This window comes from Gopherus flavomarginatus, chromosome 10 (genome assembly GCF_025201925.1).
Source record: "Gopherus flavomarginatus isolate rGopFla2 chromosome 10, rGopFla2.mat.asm, whole genome shotgun sequence".
NCBI classification, from domain to species: domain Eukaryota; kingdom Metazoa; phylum Chordata; order Testudines; family Testudinidae; genus Gopherus; species Gopherus flavomarginatus.
This window is the reverse complement of record NC_066626.1, coordinates 31119247-31145842: the sequence shown is the minus strand read 5'-3', so window position 1 is coordinate 31145842 and position 26596 is coordinate 31119247. Positions and strand designations below refer to the sequence as shown.

At 43.9% G+C, this 26596-nt stretch overlaps 1 protein-coding gene across 3 annotated transcripts in view; it reads right to left on the bottom strand.

Moving 5' to 3' along the window:
* Positions 1-4463: 4463 nt before the first annotated feature.
* COL5A2 (collagen type V alpha 2 chain) overlaps positions 4464-26596 on the bottom strand; it is a 330967-nt gene continuing 308834 nt past the window's right edge. For all 3 annotated transcript variants that reach the window (XM_050916331.1, XM_050916329.1, XM_050916330.1), the window contains 6 exons: positions 25455-25508; positions 24304-24411; positions 13502-13793; positions 11566-11753; positions 8225-8464; positions 4464-6531 (listed from right to left, as the gene is read on the bottom strand). In XM_050916331.1, coding sequence (XP_050772288.1) covers positions 6385-6531; positions 8225-8464; positions 11566-11753; positions 13502-13793; positions 24304-24411; positions 25455-25508 — 1029 coding nt within the window. In that variant the 3' untranslated portion in view covers positions 4464-6384. The remainder of the gene's footprint in view (positions 6532-8224; positions 8465-11565; positions 11754-13501; positions 13794-24303; positions 24412-25454; positions 25509-26596) is intronic.

The window sequence follows — 26596 nt, the reverse complement described above, 5'->3', positions numbered from 1 at the left end:
GTGGCCTATGAGCCCCACCGCCATGCTGGAGCCTTCATATTTACTTACTGACAAATAAAATTGGCAGCATTTTAAAATATTGTGCTCGGAATTTTTAATTTTGTTGGCACAGAATTCCCTCAGGAGTAGCTGCTGAACAAAAACCATGAAACTGGTAACTGCACATGAGTAGTCACACCAATCTGATCAGCAAATGTTACCCACTTTTGGCATCATGTTTCTTAACCCAACAAAATGATCGGTCACAGCTAGTTAAACAACTCAATGACCTGGCACAAGCTAAAGTCATTCCCCATTAGGGCTCAATCCTGCATGGTACAAAGCACGCTTAAGTACCAGAGGACATTAACTGACACAGTACATGACTGAGTTCATAGGCACTAAATATGTACACTACCTGGATGCGTGCAGCAACACTGAGCCATAGCTTTCTAGCTGCTACTTCCCAAGCCACTCCCATGTCTACCTATCCAAGTTTGTACCTCAACACTGACTCAGAGGGGGTAGATTGGCTCCTAAAATGAAGGGCTGGAAGGGCCATGAAAGGTAGTCCAGCCATGCTGAGGCAGGACTACATAAACATGCACAAACAGCATGATTGTCATGCAGCTCCAGGGACCCACACTCATACAGGTTTTTGTTTGTTTTGCCTTAGCTGTGTCGCTGTATGGCCGCAAGACCTTAGTGTCACTCACATGGTATGTAACACAGGCACGGTGAATGTCACCGCGCAGTGTCAGCAAGGGACAAGTGCACTAGTGTCAGTCTGCTGTTTAACAGTGCTAAACACAGCTCAGCATTTGCCCCTCCCCATTTGCTTGGAAAAATTCTACCCCTCCCTCCCCCTTGTCAAACGTTACATCTGGGTCTTTCAGTAGTAGCTCTGGCTTTTTGGTCCCAGATCCCAGTCTAGCTCTGGTCTCCTATCAAGAACTCAATTACCTCTGCAAAAGTAAATTGGCTTCTCAATCTGAGACTCTATGACAGAGGTGGGCAAACTACAGCCTGTGGGACTGTCCTGCCTGGCCCTTGAACGCCCATCCAGCAAATCTAGCCCCCCCCCCCCGGCCCCTCCCTTGCTACCCCCGCCCCCCCGGCTCCCCACAGCCTCAGCACAGTGGGCCTCTGTGCTCTAGCTAGGCAGCGCAGCAGTGTGGCTGGCTCTAGCCAGGCGATGTAGCCGCCAGACCTGATGCTCTGAGTGGCATGGTTAGGGGATGGGGGGGGTTAGATAAGGGGCAGGGGACTCGGGGCAGCCAGGGGACAGGGAGCAGGGGCAGTTGGATGGGGTGGAGGTTCTGGGGGAAGAGGGGGTGGCAGGGGATGGAGAACCGGGGGGAGGGTTGGATAGGTGTGGGAGTCCTGGGTGGAGGGGCCTGTCGAGGGTATGTGGATGGGGGTCAGGGCAGTCAGGGGACAGGGATCAGGGTGGGGGGTTCTGAGGGAGGCGGTCGGGGTGGGACATGGGCGGGGGATGGTGGGAGGGGCAGGCTATTTGGGGAGGCACAACCTTCCCTACCCAACTCTCCATACAATTTTTGGAACCCCGATGTGGCCCTCAGGCCAAAAAATTTGCCCACCTCTGCTCTGTGGCTTCACTCCCCCGGGTTTCAATTTCACGTGGCGTGCAGTACTCCCTCCTGTTTCTGACACACACACCCCATTTTATAGTTAGCCTCTTCTGCCTGTCTTCACTGAAAATGAACTCACACCAACCGTTACCAGAAATAAGGCTGTCTTGTGACCCGCTTCCTTTTTGTTGGGTCACAACATTCATTGCAGAGAAAGAGTGAAGCACTATTTAAACCTTTGCTTGTTGTCTTCCACATTTCCAGAGCATTTCATCTCTGGTGGGGCTTTTGACGAGGCCACTCAGGTTATTTCCTTACTTCTTTTACTCCTGGACAATGGGAATGGGGGGACTTGGGATCACGCAGCACTTAAGGTACTTGCAAGGGCTCTGCTTTATGCAGTCTGAATGCTAACCTGGCTATATTGTATAACATGAGCCTCAGCATAAGAAAAGAGCCAAAGAGTCTTTGAAATGGACAGTTTCCCACAACCACATTTAAGGGCGGGGCTGGGGGAGGGGAGAAGAGTAGCCAGTTCCCTGGGCATCTGCCTCCTCCCCCAGCCAGCTGGCACTCATGTCAGTACTTCAGGATTGAGCAAGTACCATGCAGGGCTTTACACCGTACATCAGGCCTCAGTTACCGCCTGGTAATCCCACGATGGTGCGGTGTCCATTTGTGACTGTATTCTGGGCACAAACTGTCCCATGCGCCCTTTGCTTTAATGTACAGCCCGCCACCTGCCTTTCAGTCACTGTGCCCCTTTCCCTGGCAGGGCTCGGGTGGGCTGAAAACCAAACACAGCTGCCCTGCCCACTCCGCTGCTGCTAGACCCCCCGCACCCTTTCCCCAGCAGAGCCCACCAGGCGCCGCTCCCCACAGGCAGCACCTGGAGACCAGGCTGCAATTACCCCTTAACAAGCTGTGCTGCAGGGTGGGGGAGGGGCACTGAGCCCGCACTGATACAGGCCCTGTCTGTGCAGGAGAGAAAAGTTCCAGCAAACAACTCAGTGTGAGGGTGGAAAGCAAAAGAGAAAGGGTTAAAACCCTGGTTTTTATTTTAACGTGGTTTGCTCATTAAATATTCAAATAGCTGCCTTAAGGGGTGGGCGGGGAGGGCTTGCTTTTAGCTTTTGAGGGATTTGGTATCTCGGCAAACTTTACTCTTGAGTAGGCTGGGAGGGTTCTCCTGGCTGTGGGAATGCCTATGCTCTCGGTTGAGCACCCCACAGCAGAGTTATGGCCTCAGGCAGGGGTTGAGGCCATGCATGCCTGTGTGACGCTCAGCCCCTGCCTGGGTAGACTGCAAGAATTGGAAACTTGTGGCTGCAAAGCACAGCTCACCCTCTCAGAGCCCCAGGTCCTGGCAGAGAGCGAGCTCATTGGTTTGTGTTCACAAGTCATAGCATGTCTTTCCAAGCTCCATACCCTGGCAGAGTGCAAGGGTTACTTGGATGGACTCTGATTCTGCAGTTCGAGCCAGATCCTTGTACTTGTGCAAAGCCCCATGCCTAGGGGGAGAAGAGAGGCACAGGGTGGGCCTATACATATTATCAGTCTTATATTTATATATGTTTAATTGTGTATATATCGTCCCAGATCTAAAACTACATTGAACTGATGTTAAGGGTGAGCGTGCATGTCAGTAACATAAGGATAAACGTATTACAGGATTGCTGTAATTAACCCAAGAACAAGCATTAGAAACCCAGAAAATGCAGGTTAGCTTAAATTTAAAAAATAACCCAAAAATGGAAATGTATAGAAATGCAAGTTAAAGCAGCCAAATGACCACAATTCCCCGCCCCCGTAGTGATACCATGCAATAGGCATATACTTATGATCAGTGCATAATAGTATTTGAAGTTCCAGATTAGATTAAACTGATTTCTGAAGACACATGAGAGTTTTTCATTTGTCTGTTCCTCACATCACTACTATGGGATGGAGGTATCTAAAGTGTGCATTGCCCTTTAACATTTTACCATCACCTCTCACAAAGGGAAACCTGGCTTCACTCCCATTGGGATCAATAGGTGGTAGTAGGTGGGCATTTGGAAAACAAGAGACAAGGTGGGTGAGGTAATATTTTTTATTGGACCAACTTCTAATAAAATTTGGACAAGCTTTTGAGCCACACAGAGCTCTTCTTCAGGTCTGGGAAAGGCACTTCCAGCGTCATAGGAAAATGCAAGGTGGAACAGATTGTCTAGCATTAGTAGTTAGCACATATTGTAAGAGACCATTCAAGGTGGAATGGCTAACTACTTTTTGTTATGACACTGGGAGTCATAATGCACCCTATATACCTAAAATCCATCTAATCTAAAGCAGAAGTATACTATTTCTGGCCCAGCGGATGCAGGTCAGAGACTAAAAGTATTTTATCTTGAAACAGAGTAAAAGATTAGTCCTTAGTTTACTTTCTCCTTATTTTATGCCTTTGAATAAACCCCAGGGCAACACCATATGACAAACTACCACCAGTTAGCAATATCCAAATTTGTGATAAAGCATTATGTATTAACCACTGTTCACCAAAGTCATTCAGCCACGAATAGATTGACCATCAGCTCTGAAGGAACCTATCCTGTAGACATTAACCAGATTTTAATAAGAGTTTTGCCCTAGTGAAAAGTGCAAAACTGAGCCTTTGTCATGTAGGCAGAATGTGAACCTCTGAACACTCTTGGGATTTCCTGTGTATAAATATTGTATACAAGTGCACACGTACAAACTTAAAATTTACAGTGCTAGAACTATTACAATTTAGGAATGACTGGTTATTTGAACATTAATTTTTGATTATCTTGATCATTGCAAATATAACTTCAGAAATGGTCTATAAATTATATTTTATAACATCAGAGATTATTTAAACTGACATACTGATTTGATCATTATATTTTATTCAGGCATGAATAAAAATTCTGACATCCTGGAGTTCCGAAGAGTATTAGCTGGGCATCTTTAGTAGGATAGGAGATAATAATTTGGTGCAATTTAAATTCCACTTTGTGAGATGTGCAACAAAAAAGGATACCACTCAAAATTTCCACTATAATCCAATACATAAAATATTTTAGGTGCACATTTTACAAACATATAAATCATTTAAAACAGCAACAAAAATTATAAAATTCTGTTTTCCCTCAGCAATGAATTGACATAGGATATGTTGGAAGGAATTCTACAAAAAGGAAACCACTGACGTAACAAGAAGCATGTATTTAATTAAATGCTTTGCAAAGATACATGAATAAAGCTATGTGCATGGCTTTTCTTTTGGGATAGCCTCAGCTGTTTATTTTTTTATTTAAAGAGACAAACAAAACATTGGAGAGCACAAATGCAATAAAGAAACAGAAAAAAACCCTCGAATTATGTTTGCACCCACATGCTTTAGGTAATAAAACATGTTGGTATTACAAAACATTCCATATAGTGTATGACCAGCAGACAAAATGCACTGTAACACTGTTCTTTCAAACACTGGAAATCTAACAGCTTTACTCTTCAAAACTATGTTGGTGGTAAGAATCTTTATTTTGTCAGGCTTTTACAGAAGTCATTTTAGCACCATCACTTAAAAAAATTATTATTTTTGCCCTGCCTATCTCCATACTTGGAATAATAACAGAAGCATATAGCACCTTTTAGTATCTAAAACAAAAACAAGAATATTAAATGCATCCCAGCTTTTAGAGATGAGGTAGCTCATGCTAAGAAATGGTGGATTATTTTTTGCCCTGACAATTCAGGGTCGATAGATCAAAATTACTGGTGATGCATAACTGGTTGTCAACTAAAAAGTCATCTCTGCAACACTGAATCTCTGAACCCTTCTCTGGTACACATGTGAATGACTGATGACACACATAAGCTGACAACAAACTTATGACATTGTCTATAAAATGTTATATGTAATGGCTTATTAGATTATGCAAGTACTAAAAGAAATCAATTGGGTATTGGGTTTTAGACATATTTAAGGGTACATATTCCTCCAAGTGAAAGTCTCATTAATAGCACAGAGTTATGTATGTACATTGTCAGGAGGGAGAAGGACAGACTCTTAAAATTCAATGTAGACCTACTTAAAGATTTACCCCTGAATTTTCTTATTTCATAAAGGTTTACGATGCTGAAAGGATTTCTTCTAGGTCCCATAAAAGATAAGGCCATCCACTTCTGTGTAGACTTTTACATTTACATAGAACAGTTAAGCATTTCACTAAGGACAATGCCAAGTAAGATGACCTCACTTAAAAAGCATTATTCAATTAATGAAATTGGTTTTTTTGTGACTGGCCAGGGAAAGAAAAACATTGGTTTCATTTAAACATGCTGGGGGAAAAGCGTATTTGGTTGCAAATATTATAAACCAGAATTCACAAAAGTGCTCTACTTTTCTGCTATTCAATCTGCATCCAAGCAAAAGAAGTATTCCTTTGAGTTTTACAAAGCTCCACTTTTAAACTATCTGTATAGAATACCTATAAATTTTGAATTACACTCAAAGAAGGTGAGCAACAAAGCCCTACAATTATCATTCAGATTTTTAAAAGGGTAATCATTGGTCCTTTTTAAATTGTACTGTTTCACTGAACAGTTGGTTTAAATCATTTAAAATTGAAGGTTTGTAAGTAAAATAAATATTCTGAAGGAGGCCAGGCATTTAAAAAGAACTGTATGTACAATGCTGATGCAATATCAGCCATTACTTCAAGAGTCTCAGGATTAACTTCCATCAGTCCAAGTTCTTGTGTTTAGTTGGTGGTGCTGGTAGTGCGTTAATATTTTCCTCTTTCTTCTACACAAAACAAACCGGCCCAATCTCAATGCCAAATTCCTGGTCTGTATTACCAATGTCCACTGGGGCAATATCTACGATAGGTAAGCGTGCCACATTCTGTGTTCTGTATTCAAAGACAGTCTTGCCAACGTTCCCATTACGTTTCTGAAAAACAAGTGAGGGAAATGTTATGCCACAGTTCAAGCTCATTTGAAAAGCGTCTTGAGTGCCAGCAGAAGCCAACAATACTATTAGAGACAGTCCAGATGGACCCTACTGTACCTCTACTGCACTGCACATTGCTTAATGAAGCTATTTCATTAAAAAAATGCTTGCCTATTTGAGTCATCAGCTTCAGTCTTGAATCTTAAATAGCAACATTGCTGCCATAAAATTTGGTTAATTTTGAAAGTAAAACAAATTTCTTTTTGATGTATTAATGCTGTAGTGCTACATACAATAAACACTGGGCTAAACTTCTGTGCAGAAACAAGCGGAAAGTAAAGTTGGAGATGGTGGGGGCATTTTCTCATTCATTCCAAAAGAGAAACTCATTTTACATTACAAAAAATTATACAGAATTCCAGGATTTGGGCACATAGGCTGAAAATGGTATGGTGCAGGGGAAAATTTAGAGCAGCACAAATATGGTTCTAAGGAAACGAAGGAACAAGAGCAGAAGAATAAGGACAATGGAGTTCAAAAATGCAAACTTTAACACACAAAACTGGTAGGTAACGTGCCATAGGAAGAAAATTTAAGGGAAAAAAGGCGTTCAGGAGAGCTGGAGACAAGATTAAAGGCACAACTGTAAACTAAGCTAATGAGAAGAAAAGATGGAACGACTAGTAAGAGGCTAATACAGCTCCATCTGAAAATCAAACAGAAATCCTATGAAAAATGGAAACATGGAGAAACTGTTAAGGAGTACAAAAAAAAAAGCACAAGCACCTAAGGACAAAATCCAAAAGGCTGAGGCACATAATGATTTACCCCTATCAAGGGACATACAAGGTCATAAGACAAGGTTCTTTAAATACATTGGGAGGAAGAGAAAGACAAAGGAAAGTGTATGTCTGCTATTTAGTTGGAAAGGAGAGCTAATAATTAATGACATCTAAAGACTGAGGTGTTTAATGCCTATTTCGCTTCAGTCTTCATTAAAAAGACCAGATACTCAACACGATGACTATTAACAACAGGGGGAAATGAATGCATACCAAAATAGGGAAAGAACGGGTTAAAGAATATTTAGATAAATTGGCAGAGCCTGATTAAATTCCTCTTAGGGTATTAAGTAAACAGATTAAGCAATATCAGAATCTTCCAGCCCTACATTTCTATGATCTAAGAGCTTTCTTATTTACACTGTAGACTTTCTCTCTAGATGATCCCTTCTTTCCAATTCAATCTAAGTAGAGGTACCAAAGGATTAGCAACTGTACACAATATCTACGGTCCTACTTACTTGGCACAGAAACATTTGATTTTGGACTTATCTGGATTCTTTGGCTGATCACACACAGTAGTAAATGGGGATGGAGAGTGAAAGGAAGGAAGAAGAGACAGAGAACTTGCATAATAATAATAGTAACAAGTAATTAATAATTCCTCTAAATTGTTCAGAGTTCAATTGTGTGTATGCAGCTCTGAAAATCTGGACCAAAATGTCTTTTCCACCTGTAAATCCTATTATTCTGACACCGAGGAAGAATTTCTGTAGTATTATTACATTAGAAATGTTCAATTCTGTGGATTTTTTCCAACTCGAGAAAGATCTGAAAATATTAAAGGCCTCCAAAAAGTCATTTTTCTCCATAACAGTTGATTAAATCAGTTTTGAAAAGTTAGAACTTACAGAGCAGCTGTCCTGAAGGACAGTATATCTAAATCTATTGTTTCCTTCTGCTTTGATCTCAAGGTCATTTGCACCCTTAAGAATTACAGCTTTCTTCAGGTTCTTAGACTGGTCATCCATGTACCCTATACTGTTCTTACAATGGTACGTAATATTCTGGGAGGCTTCCTTTGACAGAAGACGCAGGAAGGTCATTTGAGTGACAGCTGTATTTGGTGATTCACTGTCTCCATAGACAAACTGCAAAGATACAAGATACGTTATCTCAGGTTACATGAATTCCTATAAAGTTTGTGGATGTCATTAATATTAATGGTTTCCAGACACAACAAGTCCAAGAATCAGAATTCTTTAGTAATTTGCTACCAGTTGGCACCCAGAAACTGAGGCCACTTTGGAAAATTTTGGCCATAACACATAATACCTTTTTAGCTATGGCCCCGATCCTGCAGTGAGAACCACATGCACCCCCCAATAGAACCCTACCAGAGTTAACAGGATTCCGAATTGGCACAAAGGTCCAACCTGAAGAAACTCAAAGTAAGGTCAATGCCTCTAACATTAAATATAATAGCTCACTAGAGCACCCAAATATATATAATAAATGTCAACCACAGAAAACATTTTTAAAATGTAACTATTTTATTGTAATTTTAGGATCTTATTTTAAATACATTTTATTCAGTAATATCAATAGTAACCAAAGAAGTTTGACTTTATTAATCTAACTACAGATTTTATCAGAACACATTACTTAGACTGGAGCAGGAAGAATGCTTATATCTTGTGACCTTTATAGAACATTGTTAGCTATTTGCACTCTTCTCTGTGAATAATCAAAAATCAGACAACATTTTGATAATATTCTGCATTTTTCCCTTCCTATATATTTTTCATTTTATTCATATAGTTTGAGTGACTGCAGTATAGAAAATGTAATTTAATATTGTCTGGAAAATGTACACTTTCCACAAAGCAGATAGTATACAGAGAATGAGGAAAATCTTCTCTCTCTGCAATGTCTTTTTATAACGTATGCTAGCTATAATCAGTCAAGTCTGGGAATTTCTTTTCAACTACCAGTCTCTGGAGTTTGCAAGTGAATATTATGAAGGTTATACTGGGTACCTATCAGACCTGACCATGTTGTCAGAATATTAAATATTCTTTTACATTTGTTCTTGGTGGTGAAATCTACCTCCCCTCTAGCATCAGATCATGGATTAAATATTCTCAAATCTGTAAAATGCTAAACACCTACTGTAAGATGCTAGCACCCACAGCAACTACGGCCCTTAACGCCCCTCACAGGAATCCTTCCTCATGATCTTCAGTGGCTCAGGGGGTGAGAGTTCTGAAGCTCACTCTGGAAGCCTGGTATTGTGCATGGAGATGTTATGTGAACATAATTAAGGCTAAGTTTTTGTCATGGATATTTTTAGGAAAAGATACCGACAGGTCACAGGAAATAATGAAAAATTCATGGAAGCCTGTGACCTGTCTGTGACTTTTACTAAAAATATCCATGACAGAATGGGTAGCCTGGACAGCTGGAGCGGGGGAGCTGGGAGCTACAGGGTCCCCCACCACTGGCGCTCCAAACTGCAGGGGTCCCCCCCTGCCTCCCACAGTGGCCCGGAGCTCCCTGCCACCCACCATGACTGGGAGCTGCTGGGGTCCCCCCTGCCACCAGGTTCCCTGCAGCAGGGGCCCTCTCTGCCACCCATGGCAGCCCTGAGTGGCAGATCCCCCTGTCACCTGTGGTGCGGGGAGCTGTGGGGCTCCCTCCTGTCATCCCCGGTGGCTGGGAGGTTCAAGGGTACCCAACCAGCTCCCTACCTCCACAGGTGACAGGGGATCCTGCAGCTTCCAGGCAGCACTGGTTGAAGTCACCAAGGTCTTTGGAAGTCACAGATTCTGTGACTTCCATCACCTCTGTGACTAATTCGCAGCCTTAAACATAATCAACAGGCATTATGTCTGCATAAAGACTTCATGATTAGGCATTTTGATTCCAACATTTTGTTTGTGAAACCATATTTTTGGGAACTAAATTAGGGATACAGAAGGAAGTTTTATATTTTTGAAGAGTAAACAATATATTTGAATCAAGTACATAACAAATGTCAGATAGTCTGCCTAATGGTATTATAAAGTTGTTATCGTAGCATGATTTGCTCAAAATAGTAGGCAATATCCGATAACAAAAAGAAAGAATCTGGAGAAGAGCCTTCTCATAGGGCAGATTCAATTAACTCAAAGCAATTTAAATCAATAAGTGGGAAATTTGGATTTAAATAATTGATTTTTCTCATGCTTTCCATTCGTATTTTTTAGTTATTTTCCTAAGGCAAGTTGATTCTCATTGTCTGGTAATCATTAAAACATGTTGATTTGCAACTAAATATAGCCTTCACACTGGAATTGGTGAGGCTTTTTCCTAACTAGGAGAATACACTATATCTGTACACATTTATTTAAGCAAGTATGTAGCTTAACTTACATTTATTCATATTCTTAACTTTTACATTTTTATTATGTTAGAAAATGGTGAATGATGCATTTAATTACTAGTTGATTGGTTTTTCACGTGTGATTTATATCAAGCTCTATTTGGATGGAAATACAAATTCAATTAAAATGTACAAAAACAAAATTTTATTTCATTTTATTAAATAAAACTGTTCTAAATGTGCTGCCTATATAAGAAAAAAGTTTATCAAAAAGTTAATCAAAACATGTTTTGTATTTAAAATTAACTGATTTATTAACCAAAAGAAGTATCTATAGTTAGTGAATTAAACTGATTGTTTCTGATCATTATGTCCTAACAAGATTTGAAACTAGTAGATCTCATCTTTTCACACCTAGTTTTTAATTCATATATTGGAAGAGGAAAACAAGTTTTCCTGCTTTTTCCACTCCCAATCCTTTTCCTAACTTTGAATGAATTAGCCATTGAACTGATATAGTTGAATAAACTTTAATGAAGAAAATATTCTCTCTACATCTACAGACATGCTACTGTTGTCAAAAGTTGGTTTAGTGCTTCAACAAACTATGGTTCCAGGTGCTTAGTCAGCAACTTCCACCAGTTCATTGGTTTGATTTCCTTTAAAACTTGGCAGCAAATATATACTATTTACCATTATTTTAATAGATTATATGAAGTTTAGGCTTTAACACAGGCTGTACATTTCAAATTTAATTTTAAAGGGCTTTATTTTTAAAAACAAATCTGTTTTTAATTTAAATAAAAATATCTTACTTAAATTTTAAAAAAATCAATGCTTAAAAATTGTATAACTCGTTTTTTATCCCATTTAAATACATTTAGTTACCTGTGATCCCCTGTTCATATCAAGGCCATACCATACAGGTTTGAGGTCCGGTGATCTACTAGTCCACCACATTTTGCGTGGTATGCTAGATGGGTTTGCAGAAATACAGGTCTCTCCAGTTTCCATATTGCAGTAGACTTTTAGAGCATCTTCAACACAACCTTGGTTAGGGTCAATCCAATATTCTCCTGCAAAACACAAAAAATGTAATCTCTGCTATATTCGTAAAATTTCTGAATTAATTAGGGAGTTATAATTAGAACTCTCTCTAGACATTACAAAACCCAAGCTCAACATTTACCTAATGTCTTTTTTTGGATGCCTCAATGGCTAACCAATTTAGCTTATCAAAAAACAACTTGTGTAACTATATTGGGCATGATGTAACAACCCTCTACTTGTTTTAATGTACACTCCAGAGATAAGTTCAAGCACAATAGCTGAATCCGTATTTTAAGCACTTTAAAACTGGGGGTAGTTAGAGCCGGAATTTTGCTTAAGCCCAATTCTTAATCTGTAGTGAAAGAGATGCCAGGGCTCAAGCAATTTTTTTTTTACTTTCATAACTGACACAGCGAGCCCAGAAGTGCCGGGGCTATAAAATGTCAAGCCTAGAGGTGCCGGGGCTCAGCAAGTCCTGGCACAAATTAAGCACTGTTTAAGCCCATTGAAAAGCCCATTGGCAATATTCTGATGGAACAAAGCAGACAAGCCTGGCACAGGGGGCACAGCTGCAGGAAAAGGGGAAAGGCTGGGGTTGCCCTCTCCCTAGCTGATCCTTAGCTGCCAGACAATTCTTATGGGGTGCTGGGAGCCAGTGTAACTTAGAGTAATTCCAACACACTATTCAAAGAACAATGTGGTATACAAAATCATGCTGGGTAAAGCACACTCATGAGTCAACAGTGTGATACTGTTGCAAAAAAAGCAAACATGATTCTGGGATGCATTAACAGGTGTGTTGTAAACAAGACACGAGAAGTCATTCTTCCGCTTTACTCTGCGCTGGTCAGGCCTCAGCTGGAGTATTGTGTCCAGTTCTGGGCACCGCATTTCAAGAAAGATGTGGAGAAATTGGAGAGGGTCCAGAGAAGAGCAACAAGAATGATTAAAGGTCTTGAGAACATGACCTATGAAGGAAGGCTGAAGGAACTGGGTTTGTTTAATTTGGAAAAGAGAAGACTGAGAGGGGACATGATAGCAGCTTTCAGGTATCTAAAAGGGTGTCCTCAGGAGGAGGGAGAAAACTTGTTCACCTTAGCCTCCAATGATAGAACAAGAAGCAATGGGCTTAAACTGCAGCAAGGGAGATTTAGGTTGGACATTAGGAAAAAGTTCCTAACTGTCAGGGTAGTTAAACACTGGAATAGATTGCCTAGGGAAGCTGTGGAATCTCCATCTCTGGAGATATTTAAGAGTAGGTTAGATAAATGTCTATTAGGGATGGTCTAGACAATATTTGGTCCTGCCATGAGGGCAGGGGACTGGACTCGATGACCTCTCGAGGTCCCTTCCAGTCCTGGAGTCTATGAGTCTATGAGTCTATGTTATTCTAGCAACTGAATGTATTATGCATCCCAGGGCAGCATTTAGCCTTCAATGCTTAATTATTATTGCCTCAAACATGCAATGTACCAGCTTATCACTGTGATTATAGATACAGAAGTGGTGTTCCAGTGTGACCACATTTACAGGGGTGGCACGCCAATGAAATATCCAAGTGCCTTATGCAATAAAATACTGAAGAATAAACAACATTTTTGCAAGAGGTTTTTGAGCCCCTTAATTCAAAAGACCAGGTATGAACTACAGCTATTACCACAACAACCTATATCATGCATGTTTTCCCAGAGATCTGAAGAATAGAATGGCAATACACCTGGACAATGCAGTGTATGCAGATATTGCATTATTAAATGTTGTATTTTATACACACCGCTTTTCTTGGATGGATGACAGAGCTTTAGATCATCACAAGTGCGTGCTGGGTGTTTCTTGGAGCCATCAGGGCTGCGCATGGTTTCAATCTGGCTACTCAGTGACTTCAGTGTGGCATGGACTCCTGGATCAGTTTTATTGTTGTCATCAGGGGCTGCTTCATCTTCAGTGAATTCTGGCAGTGGATCTGCCATACTCTCATCAAAGTGGCCCATAATGTCACCAATGGCAGCTGTGAGGTGACCTGGGGGGCCTGGGGGACCTGGGGGACCAGGATCACCTGGAGGACCCTAAAAGTAAAAGTAGTAATAGAGATACACAAGATCCTTTGATTAGACAGAGTGGGGTACAGGACAGTATAGTTACTAAAAAGACAAGCCTAGCCAAAATCTCAGCTCCAGTCACCCTCAAACTTAGGGAAAGTTCCAGAGCAATACTTCACAGCTGACTCCTGCCTCTAAGGATAGAGATAAGAGGATAGGCTCACACATCTCAGGGCCTAGATTGTCTCTAACTTTGTCTCTGAGCATTTTGGCCTGAAATTCAGGAAAGCTTTTTAGCATGTACATAGGGATACTGTACTAAATATGGGCCTTTGCTGGTGTTAAACAATGAAAAATGCACTCTACATTGGGTCAAACCAAAACCTTGATATAAAGAGCCTTGAGCTTTAGGATCTCAATTTTGTGGCTTCTAATTCTAAATCTGATGGTGTGGTACCACCACACGCACACCGAGATTTGGCTGTAAAACTCCCTTTAATAGTAATTAACCAGAGTCCAATTGTTCCAATTGTCCAACAAGAATCATGCCCACCAGTCTAAAGCATTTTGTCTCTAGGAATTATGGTAAGAAATGTATTTCTGAATATGTTATTGTGAATTTGTAACTGAGGTAAATATTGAGAGAAACTAAAACTGGAAATGATAGTCTGAAATATCCCACCTTATGGTCTCAACTACATATCTGATCTGTTTTATATTTAAGCTATAATAAAAACTCTACTCAAAATTCTGAACTCTGCATTCAGTTCATGACAGTTCATGAATTCTTGGATATGAGACAGCAGTTCCCAATATACCTGTACCCAGTGGTGAGCTGGAGTAGGTTTCCACAAGTTCACGGGAACCGGTTGTTAAATTTTGAAGCTCTTTTAGAACTGGTTATAAAGGCTTTTAAATTTAACAAGAGCTCCAGAAGCTCCCTGCCCTGTCCCCGGCCCCAGCTCACCTGGCTCCAGCTCTGCCTCTGTCTCCTCCCCTGAAGGCTTCCCCTCCTGGCTTTCCGCAAATCAGCTGTTAGCGTGGGAAGCCTGGGAGGGCTGAGAAGGAAGCAGCAGCTTCCTGCAGGTGAGCTGGGGCCGGGGGCATGAGGAGGGCTCCAGGCACCGCGCGTCTCCTGGCAGCCCCAGCTCTAACTCCGGGTGGCGGGCGGCGCGGCCCCAGGCTGGCTCCCGGCCGACTGTGGGCTGGCCAGCAGCTCTGGCCCGGCCCCCAGCTCCAGCCCAGCGCCCCCGGCTCCCAGCCCCGACTCTAGGCAGCATGGCCCCCATTTCCAGGCAGTGGAGTAAGGGGAGCAGGGAGGCGGTGTTGGATAGAGGGCGAGGGGTGGATTAAGGTCTGGACTTGGAGTGGTCAAAGAGCAGGAAACAGGGGAATTCAATGGGGGAAAGGGTCCAGGGGGGGCAGTCAGAAAGGACTAGGGGTTGGATGGGGTGGTGGGAGGTAGTCAGGGGCAGGGGTTCCAGGGGCAGTTGGGACAGAGAGAAGGGGTGGTTGGATGGGGTAGGGGTCCTGGGGGGGGGCATCAGGAATAAGAGGAGGGGTTGGATGGGGCAGCACAGGGCAGTTAGGGGACAGGGAAGGGAGGTGGATGGGGCAGGGGTCCTGGCAGTCGCATGTCAAGGTATGCAGGGGGTTCAATGGGGCAGGAGTTCCAGGTGGCAGGGGGAGCACGACCCCCTCGTGGGGTGAGGAGGAGGGAACCGGTTGTTAATATTTTGGCAGCTCATCACTGCCTGTACCATTAAAGATATTTTATCTCACTCATCTTTTCTTCAAAGTAAACAATCCTCATTTTTTCAATCTCTCATCATACAAGAGTTTCTTTAGGCCTTTGATTGCCACTCTTTTCTGAACCCCCTTAAGTCTATCCTTTTTGAGATGGGGTGCCCAGTACCGTGCACAGAATTCTAGTGAGGCTGCTCCACTGATTTATAGAAAGGCATTATAATATTTTTGTTACTATTCAGCATCCCATTCCTTATGCATTTAACATCTTGTTAGCTTTTTAACCACGGCTGCAATATTGAACAGTTTTCATTTATCAGACTATAATGGCAACCTGGTCCCTTTCCTGATCTGATACAGTTAATCTAGAACCCCATAAGGTGTCTGAGTAGTTTAAATGTTTCCCATCAATTAACATTACTTTGCATTTATCAACATTGGATTTCATTTGCCATCATGTTGTCCATCCACACAGCTTCTTTACGTCTCTCTGAAGTTCCTCACTGCTCTAGTCCTAACTGACCTAGATAATGTTGTATCATTTCCAAATTTTATGTCTCTACTCACTCACTTTCCAGACTATGATAAATATATTGAACAACACAGGATCTTTTATGGAGCCTAGAGGTACCCTACACTGGTAACCTTTGGCCATAATAAAAGTTTACCATTTAATCCTACTCTTTACTTTTCTGTCTCCTAGCCAGTTCTTGATTCCACAACAATAATTTGCCTCTGACTTGAGGATTATTCAGCTTCTTTAGTAGCTTCTTGTTCTTGATACATTATATCAAGCAGTTCTTCTTTATCCACTACTTTATTACTACTCAAAGAATTCTAAGAGATTAGTGAGACAAGATTTTCTTTTGCCAAAACCTTTCTGGTTAGATCCTATGAGAGTATATTCTTCTGGGTGTATATTATTTCAACCAATTTATCAGGTCTGTAACTCTGGATCAGCCTAAAGCTTTTTTTTAAAAATACATATATAACATTTGCTACCCTCCTAAGGGTATGTCTACACTACGAGATTATTCCGATTTTACATAAACCGGTTTTGTAAAACATTGTATAAAGTCGAGTGCATGCGGCCACACTAAGCACATTAATTCGGTGGTGTGCATCCATGTACCGAGGCTAGCGTCGATTTCTGGAGCTTTGCACTGTGGGCAGCTATCCCGTAGCTATCCCATAGTTCCTGCAGTCTCCCCCGCCCATTGGAATTCTGGGTTGAGATCCCAATGCATGATGGTGCAAAAACAGTGTCGCAGGTGATTCTGGGTAAATGTTGTCACTCAATCCTTCCTCCGTGAAAGCAACGGTAGACAATCATTTCGCGCCCTTTTTCCCTGGATTCCCCTGGCTGACGCCATAGCATGGCAACAATGGAGCCTGTTTTGCCTTTTGTCACTGTCACTGTATGTGTACTGGATGCCGCTGACAGAGACGGTACTGCAGTGCTACACAGCAGCATTCATTTGCCTTTGCAAGGCAGCAGAGATGGTTACCATCCCTGTTGCACAGTCTGCCATTGTAAATTGGCAACGAGATGATGGTTATTAATCATTTTGTACCGTTTGCAATTGGAAAGTGGCAATGATGGTTATCAATCATTTTGTACCATCTGCTGCTGTCATGGGTGCTTCTGGCTAGCCTCGCTGAGGTTGGCTAGGGGCGCATAGACAAAAATGGGAATGACTCCCTGGGTCATTCCCTTCTTTATGTTTTGTCTAATAATAGACTCAGTCCTGCCCAGAATATGGGGCAAGTCTACTAGAAAGCCAGAAAGCAGAGCCGCTCTGGGTCACAGCCCCAGACATCCTGCAGAAATGATGAGCTGCATGCCATTCTAGGGGGTGTCCCTGCAACAAACCCACCCGTTGCTTCCCTCCTCTCACAACCCTCCCGGGCTACCGTGACAGTGTCCCCCCATTTGTGTGATGAAGTAATAAAGAATGCAGGAATAAGAAACACTGACGTTTTAGCAAGATAAAATGAGGGGGAGGCAGCCTCCAGCTGCTATGATAGTCCAGGCAGGACATTAAAGGGTGGGGGGAGAGGATCGCAGCCACCCGCTGCTATGTTAGTTCAGGGAGTACAGAATCTTTTCTTTAGACACGAAAGGGGCGGGGGTGCTGATGGAGCTCAGGCTCCAGCTGTTATGATGAGGACGGTTACCCAGCATGTTGTACCATCTGCCAGGAATGACAGGGAGTCATTCCCATTTTTACCCAGGTGTCCCCGGCCATCCTCACCGAGGCCAGCCAGGAGCACTCACGGGCTGATGACGGTTTTCCACCATTTTGTACCGTCTGCCATCAGGAAAGGAATGGGAGGGGATGCTGGTGTTCATCACCGCAACACCGCGTCTATCAGCAGCATGCAGTAGACATACAGTGACATTGAAAAATGGCAGGAAACGATTTTTTTCCCTTTTCTTTCATGGAGGGAAGGGGGGGGTAAATTGACGGGATATACCCTGAACCACCCCGGACAATTTTTTTGACCCTTCAGGCATTGGAGCTCAGCCAAGAATGCAAATGCTTTTCGGAGACTGCAGGGACTGTGGGATAGCTGGAGTCCTCAGTACCCCCTCCCTCCCTCCATGAGCGTCCATTTGATTCTTTGGCTTTCCGTTACGCTTGTCATGCAGCACAGTCCCTGCTGTGGCTTCTGTCTATCATAGCCTGGAGATTTTTTCAAATGCTTTGTCATTTCGTCTTCTGTAACGGAGCTCTGATAGAACAGATTTGTCTCCCCATACAGCGATCAGATCCAGTATCTCCCGTACAGTCCATGCTGGAGCTCCTTTTGGATTTGGAACTGCATCGCCACCCATGCTGATCAGAGCTCCACGCTGGGCAAACAGGAAATGAAATTCAAAAGTTCACGGGGCTTTTCCTGTCTACCTCACCAGTGCATCCAAGTTCAGATTGCTTTCCAGAGCGGTCACAATGGTGCACTGTGGGATACCGCCCGGAGGCCAATACCGTCGATTTGCGGCCACACTAACCCTAATCTAACATGGCAATACCGATTTCAGCGCTACTCCTCTCGTCAGGGAGGAGTACAGAAACCAGTTTAAAGAGCCCTTCATATCGATATAAAGGGCCTTGTTGTGTGGACGGGTGCAGGGTTAAATCGGTTTAATGCTGCTAAATTCGGTTTAAATGCGTAGTGTAGACCAGGCCTAAGGAACATTTGAAAGAATTAAGGCCAAATTCTGCTATTACTTACACTGATGTAAAACTAGAGTAATTCAGTTCACTTATATTATTCTACATTTAAACCTGCATAACTGAGCAGAATTTGGCCTTTAAATATCTATGCCGGGCCGGATCAATAAGCAAGGATGCACAAAAGTAATTCTCTCGAGTACCTGTAGTATCTGAACTCCAAGCAACAAGAGGAATTGTTTAGGATGGAAAAAGGGGCTATAACTAGGCATAGCAGACTGAAATTCAGAACAGGAAAAAACAGTTACCTACTTTTCATAAGTGTTGTTCTTTGAGAGGTGTTGCTCATGTCCATTCCATTCTAGGTTTGTGCGCCTGTGTGCATGGTCATTAGAGACTTTTACCATAGTGGTATCCGTAGGGTCGGCTGTGGTGCCCCCTTGAGTGCCATGCTCAGGTGTCACTATATCAGGTGTCCCCGGCCCTATGCCCTCTCAGTTCCTTCTTGCCAGCAACTCCAACAGAGAGGTAGGAGGGCGGGTAATGGAATGGACAGGAGCAACACGTCTCGAAGAACAACAGTTATGAAAGGTAGGTAACCGTTCTTTCTTCTTTAAGTGCTTGCTCATGTCAATTCCATTCTAGGTGACTCACAAGCAGAGGTGGGCTCAGAGTTCACGGTATCAAAGGAGGTGGGCTCAGTGTTCATGGTCTTGCAGCTTGCAGCACTGCTCTGCCAAAGCCAGCATCATCTTGAGCTTGGTGGGTAAGCGCATAATGAGACACAAACATGTAGACAGACGACCAGATAGTAGCCCTACAGATCACTTGGCTGCCGATGACACTTGCGCCCTCCCTTTGAGTTTCACTTGCTCATAGCAGTAGAGGATGTAGGCCATGACCCAAGATGAAATCCTCTGAGCAGACACTGGGCAACCTTTTATCCTGTCTGCCACCACACTGAACAACTGTGTTGACTGACGGAACGGCTTTGTTCTACCTATGTAGAAGGCCAGTGCCCTTCTGACATCCAGGGTGTGTATCCTGCGCTTCTCATCTGATGCATGAGGCTTCAGAAAGAAGACGGGTATGTATATGCCCTGACCAGCATGAAACTAGGAAACGACCTTGTGCAAAAACGCTGGGTGCAGTTGCAGCTGGACCTTATCCTTGCAGAAGACTACATAGGGCGACTCCAAAGTAAGTGCCCTGATCTTGGACACCTTGTGGGCCAACGTTACTGCAAACAGGAACAAAGCCTTCTAGGAGAGAAGCAGGAGAGAGCAGGAAGCCAGAGTCTCAAAGGGAGGACTCATGAACCTCGACAGCACGAGATTCAGGTCAGGGGGAGAGGGGAAGAGGATTCCAGACATATGGGTAGAGAAGCTCCAGACCTTTCAATAACCATGCCATCATGTCATGAGTGAAGATCTATCTGCCTTGGAATGGAAGACAGAAAGCTGAGATAGTGGCCAGTGGACCTTGATCAATGACAGGGACAAAGCTTGGAGTTGAGGTACAGCAGATAATCCAGGATCTCCTGCAGTGGGGCCTGCTCAGGCCGAATATGCTGTTCCGAGGCCCAGCATGTGAACCTTTTCCATTTGGCCAGATAAGCCGCTCTGGTGGACAGTTTTCTGCTACCCAGCAACACCTATTGAACACGGCCTGAGCATTTCCGTTCATCTTCCTTCAGCCATGCAGTAGTCAAGCCGTCAAGTGCAGTGCCACCCGATTAGGGTGCAAAAGGCCGCTGTGGTTCTGGCACAGCAGATCTGGCCAGAGGGGCAGCTGCAGCGGGATGGCTACCGAAAGGCTCAGCAATGTGCTGAACCAGTGCTGGGGAGGCCATGCAGGGGCTATTAGGATAACCTTTGCCCTGTCCTGTTTAATTTTCACTAGGACACTGTGAGTCAATGGCACTGATGGGAAGGCATACATCAGAGCTCCTGACCACGGGACAAGACATACATCTGACAGGGAACCCGTGTCCATCCCCTAGACTGAACAAAATATGTGGCATTTCCTGTTCTGCTTGGATGTGAACAGGTCCACCTGGGGAATCCCCCACCTCTGGAAAATTGTACTGAACACCTCTAGGTGGCATGATCACTCGCGGCAAGACGAGAAAGTCCTGCTGAGGTGATCCGCCAAGATGTCCCTGGTCCTGGGCAGGTGCACAGCTATCAGATGGATGGCATGCTGTACACAGAAGTCCCAAAGGTGGAGCACTTCTTGACAAAGGGTTGAAGACCCAGCACAGCTCTGCCTGTTGCTGTAATATATCGCAGTGTTACTGCTCTTCAGAACCTGTCCCACCTTGCCCTTCAGGTGGGGCAAGAACGCCTGGGAGGTCAGGTGAACTGCTCTGAGCTCCCTGACATTGAAGTCAGGGAGCTCAGAGCAGTTCACCTGAGGGCCAGATCATCCTGCAACCAGCAGTCCTGGGTGCTCAACTCACCCAGGAGGGATCCCCAGCCCACGTCCGAATTATCAGAGACCAGGGTCAGTGGCAGTGATGGAGTCGCGAAGGGGACTCACTCCAACACCGACCTGGGGTCCAACCACCAATCCAGGGACAACTTGATGTGGTCTGGCATCCTGACTACCTGTCTAGGTCATGCCTGTTTGGGATGTAGACTGATTGTGAGTCACTGATTGTGACCATCTGATAGCTGTGCACCTGCCCAGAACCAGGGACATCTTGGCGGATCACCCCAGCAGGACTTTCTCGTCTTGCCGCGAGTGATCACGCCACCTAGAGGTGTTCAGTACAATTTTCCAGAGGTGGGGGATTCTCCAGGTGGACCTGTTCACATCCAAGCAGAACAGGAAATGCCACGTATTTTGTTCAGTCTAGGGGATGGACACGGGTTCCCTGTCAGATGTATGTCTTGTCCCGTGGTCGGGAGCTCTGATGTATGCCTTCCCATCAGTGCCATTGACTCACAGAGTCCTACATCCACGCTTGTAGAGGCTGGAGATGGAGTCGAGCATGGTTGACCACGTATGTACACATAGCCATGTGGCCCAACAGCCGCAGGCAGGTGTGAGCCATGGTGAGCGGGTGGTTCTTTACACAGGAGATCAGGTTCAACAAGGCCTGAAAACATGCTTCCGGAAGGAAGGCTCTGGCTAGCATGAAGTCGAGAATGCCCCAGTGAACTCTATTCACTGGACAGGCATAAGATGGATTTTTTTCTCGATTATTAACAGGTCCAGGTTGCGGCAGGTGGAACGCACCAGACTGAGGCTCCTCAGCACTTGCTCCAGAGACCTGCCCTTGATGAGCTAGTCGTCAACATATGAGAAGACCTGGACCCCTTGACATCTCAAGTAAGCAGCCATTGGTCCATACATTTTGTAACACCCTCGAGGCAGATGAGAGGCCAAAGGACAGTGCTGAGAACTGAAAATGATGTCCGCCGACTATGAAAGGAAGGAAATGTCTGTGACCTTGGAATATGGAAATAAGAAAATAAGTGTCCTTCAAGTCAAGGGAGGTGTACCAGTCTCCTGGATCCAGGGAGGAAATGATGGAGGCCGGGAGACCATGCAAAACCTCAACTTTCTGAAAGACTTGTTGAGGAGATGCAGGTCCATAATGCAGCTGAGACCCTCTTTTGCTTTTGGGATTAAGAAGTAGCGGGAATAGAATCATCTTCCCTTCAAGTCCCCAGGGATCTCCTCCACTGCCCCAGGCACAGGAGGTTCTCAACCTCTTGGAGAAGGAGTTGCTCATGAGACGGGTCCCTGAACAGGGACAGGGAAGAGGGGCCACTGAAAATTGCAAGGTATAGCCCTAAGATACTATGTCCAGCACCAGCGGTTCAAGGTTACCCGCAACCGGATAGGGATGAAGACAGCCGAGGAAAGAACAAAGTGGATCCGGGGAATTGACTGGGGTGTTGCTCCCAAAAGCACCTTGAAAATGAGCACTTCTGGCCCCCTGAGATGCGTCACTGGGCGGGGCTGTGTGGGTCAGCAGGAGGAGCAAGGGCAGCAACGACTAAAGCTTGTGTCTCTATCCCTTCTTCTGGCAGACCTCTGACAAGCCTGCCAATGCCTTGGCAGCGGGGGTGGCTGGAACTATCTCCATGCAGACTGTGACGTATGCATACTCAGTGAGCAAAGGGTGGCCTGAGTGTCCTTTAACCTATGCAGCCTCGCATCTGTCTGCTCCACAAAGAGTCCATTCCCATCAAATGAGAGGTCCTGGACTGAGGTCTGCATCTCTTGGGACAGGCTGGTGGTCTGAAGCCAGGAGCTGCGCCTCATGACCACCACTGGCATAACCACCCTAGCCACTAAGTCCACCTCCAGCCATACCATTTGGAGAGAGCACCTAGTCAGACCCTGAGGGAGGGACTCCCTGAACTTATGGAAGGAGTCCCATAAATTAAAATTGTACCCACCCAAGAAGACCTGGTGGTTCACCAGGCTGGCTGGCTGCTGAATAACATTTTCTCCCCAAAAGGTCCAGTCTTTTGGCCTCTTTATTTTTGGGGGTTGAACTAGTGTGTTCCTGCTTGTCTTTTTCATTGGCTGCAGAAACAACCAGTGAGCTTGGAGGTGAGTGGATATATACAAACTCAAACCCTTTGGAAGGGGTGGCTCCAGAGTGGCAGGGTGGCTTGAACTGGGTCTTTTGCCCAATGCCCCATGGCATTTCTTGCCTGCTGCCGGACAGCCTGCAAACGAATATCCTGCTCTTTCTGAGTCCTGGATTGAAAATTTTTACAAATATGATGCCTGTCCTTCACATGTGATTCCCCCAAGCACTTGAGCTGCTGTGGGAGTCACTTACAGGCTTATACTCCGCACGGGGCTTAAACCCCGAAGAGCGGGGCATGCCCCGCCTGGGGTGAAGTCCCCGCTGGGACTCTAACTTCTAATTCCTAACTACACTTAGCAACTACTTAACGCTAACTACTATAAACAACTATTTACAAGGCCCTAAGACTTGAAGCCACAAGAGACGAAACCACTAGCCCTTGCTATGCAAGGAAAAGTGCTCCAACTAACTACCCTGTAAGGTAAGAAGGAACTGAGAGGGTGTAGGGCCGGTGGCGCCTGATATACCGACACATAAGCATGACACTCAAGGCAGCGCCACAACTGGTCCTACAGATACTGCTAAGGCAAAAAATCTCCAATGGCCCCATATGTGGGCGCTCACACACCTAGAATGGAATCAACATGAGCAAGCACTCAATTAGAGTCAATATCACGAGAAATTCTCTACGGTTTATGAGGGCATAGAACAGGCTCCCCAAGGAAGTGGTGAAAGTCCCATCTCTGGAGTCATTCAGAACTAGACAGGATAGCTCACTGGAAAGTGTATTCTAGAGAACTAACTAACTTAACTAACACATCTTCTCTTGCTCTAACTTCAAGAGTAGCTTTTGATGGAAACATCTAACATTATATTTCAGTTCACAAATGTCATGGCTAAAACCCTATCATCTACATTATTTGTGGAGTTATAAGTAGTTAAGAAGCACTGATCTGTCATTAGGCATTACTCAAAATCTCAGATCAATTTTATAGAGCGCTCCTATGAGTTTTAACATCATAATACCAGAATGCAGCTTATCTCCCCAAATTGAACTTACTTCAGGACCTGCTTCTCCTAGACTTCCTCTTACACCAGGAGGTCCCAGTGGCCCATGTGGTCCAGGATTTCCATCTTTGCCTGAAGGACCAACTGGACCTGGAGGGCCCTGAATAAAATTAGAGAATTAAAGATGGGTTTTAATAACAATCACATTAGCCAATCACTAAAATGCCTTTTATATTAAATGTAAATAATATCTCCTCCTGAAGCAATCCTGTGATTTTTGAAAAGTAATTAATTTAAAACTAGTAACTTGGCTTTTGTCTGAAGTTTAGAAGGTAGCCAATGTTTACCATATTCTGGTACTTCTGAATTTTCCCAGCCTTATGCCATAGAGCCAGGCAGAAGGGCTGAAGAGAACAGCAGAAGGAGTTGCCTGTTGACTTCTAAAATGGAGAGCCAGAATCAAGGGCCAGAAATGACTGAAGGCAGGGGACCAGCTGAGGGGCTTATCTGCTGATGGCTCCACGTTGGAGGGTTGGATGCTGGGGAAGAGTCTGACAGCCTGTGGGAGTGCTCCCCTGGTGGGGATGACCCCCTGGTGAGGATGATCACCAAGCAGGGAGGTTGTGGGAGTTCTTGCTAGGAAGAGCGGAGTTGTGCTCCAGCTGTGAGGTGTGCAGTGGTTGTCCAGACAGAAGATGACTAACAAGGAGCCTAAGCATGGCAGAAGGCACTGGAGTGTAGTACGTGCTATGTCAACATGATATAGCAACAGGATATGGGATACGAAGGACTACCTGCACAGGGTTTGAGAAATGGACTGTGGTTTGAGACTTCTGTGATGGCTTATGTGGACTGTGTTTTGGTAATAAATAGACCTAAAGGAGTGGTGTTAGTGAGGCAAAAGAGCTTGGAATGGAGTTACTGGGGATTCTGAAAGGAAAACTGAGGCAGGCACACCAGTCATACCATAGCCTGATGCAAAAGGGTGCCCAGGAAGGGACCTCCATATCACAGTATACTTCTGTAAAAGCTTTTGCTACATCAATTATTAAACAACAGAATTTATTTGAGTGAAAGAGAATAAGATAACCATTACATGAAGTTATTTTAGGCTAAGATCAATAAACGTCATCTGCCTAACAGTGAACTGTAAACAGAAATTTGATTGTTTCCATATTCTTATATATAACACAATGTACTCACTCTAGGGCCAAAAGGACCTGGAATCCCAGGACTGCCTTGTTCACCAATGGGACCCTAAGCAGAAAAAATATTTTTATTATATTTTAAATTGAACATCACATTATCTTTAAAGAAATGTTGTGTAAACCTATAAAGCTATGATTGCCAAAGTGAACCAGGATGTGCCCAGGAAACATATGTAACAATTTCCCTCTGAGTTCTCAATCACTGTGCACTTTTAAGTCTCAATGTATTATTCTCTTTTGCTACGGTGACACAAAAATAATGGTCAGCAGTAAGATAAGTAAAGTTTTTAACACTAGTACAAATTTATACACAAAATTATGTCTGAGGTTACATGCACAGAAAGTCCTTAGTTTGGTATTGTCCAATATTAATCATTAGCAATAAAAGGAAAAGAGGAACTAGCCAGAATCTTTATCCAAAGCTAAAACCAACTGATGCGATTCTGAATTGGGAAGAAGTTTCGGTTTGGTTATTTTGCCTGCTTGTTTTACTTTTGCCTTTGGCTAGGACCAGAGCATAAACACCACCCTGCAGCTGAAATCAAAAAGTACTGCAAGTCCCGTATGAACAAAGTTTAATGAGAAAGACTGTTCTTATCAGGCTTCTATTACGACGCCTGGACCTTAAAGAATTCAACTAGGCTGTTCAGAAGCATCTGAACTTCTGCGTGCTTATTTAAAAACAGCCAAGAAGAGCATCAAAACATTTTTTTAAGGTTCACCAAGCATCCCATACTTCTGGATAGTGGTTCTTCAGTCACTGGCTACAATACAGATGATGAAAATGAGACAGGCACAATTCCTGCAGGAGCACAGCTACTACAATACCATTTGAAAGAGCGCAGCATATGCTCCTGTGCTCCCCCAAGCACTGGGCCAGGGCACTCCTGGGTGGGTGGGTGGATGGGAGTATCCATGGATCTGTCCTTTCTTTGGTGTCCAGTGCCACTGGCAATCCAAGAATCTTATACTCATTCCCTTTGCCCGAGCCCATGAGATGCTGAGCACTCTCAATGCCCACTTACATCTATTTTACCTGTACTAATTTTTTTGTTTTATATATTACCAATCACAGTAGTATTTAAATTCTTTTAGAAGAGTTTTAAATTTCAGGGTAGTTTATGCTCTGTGCTCCAC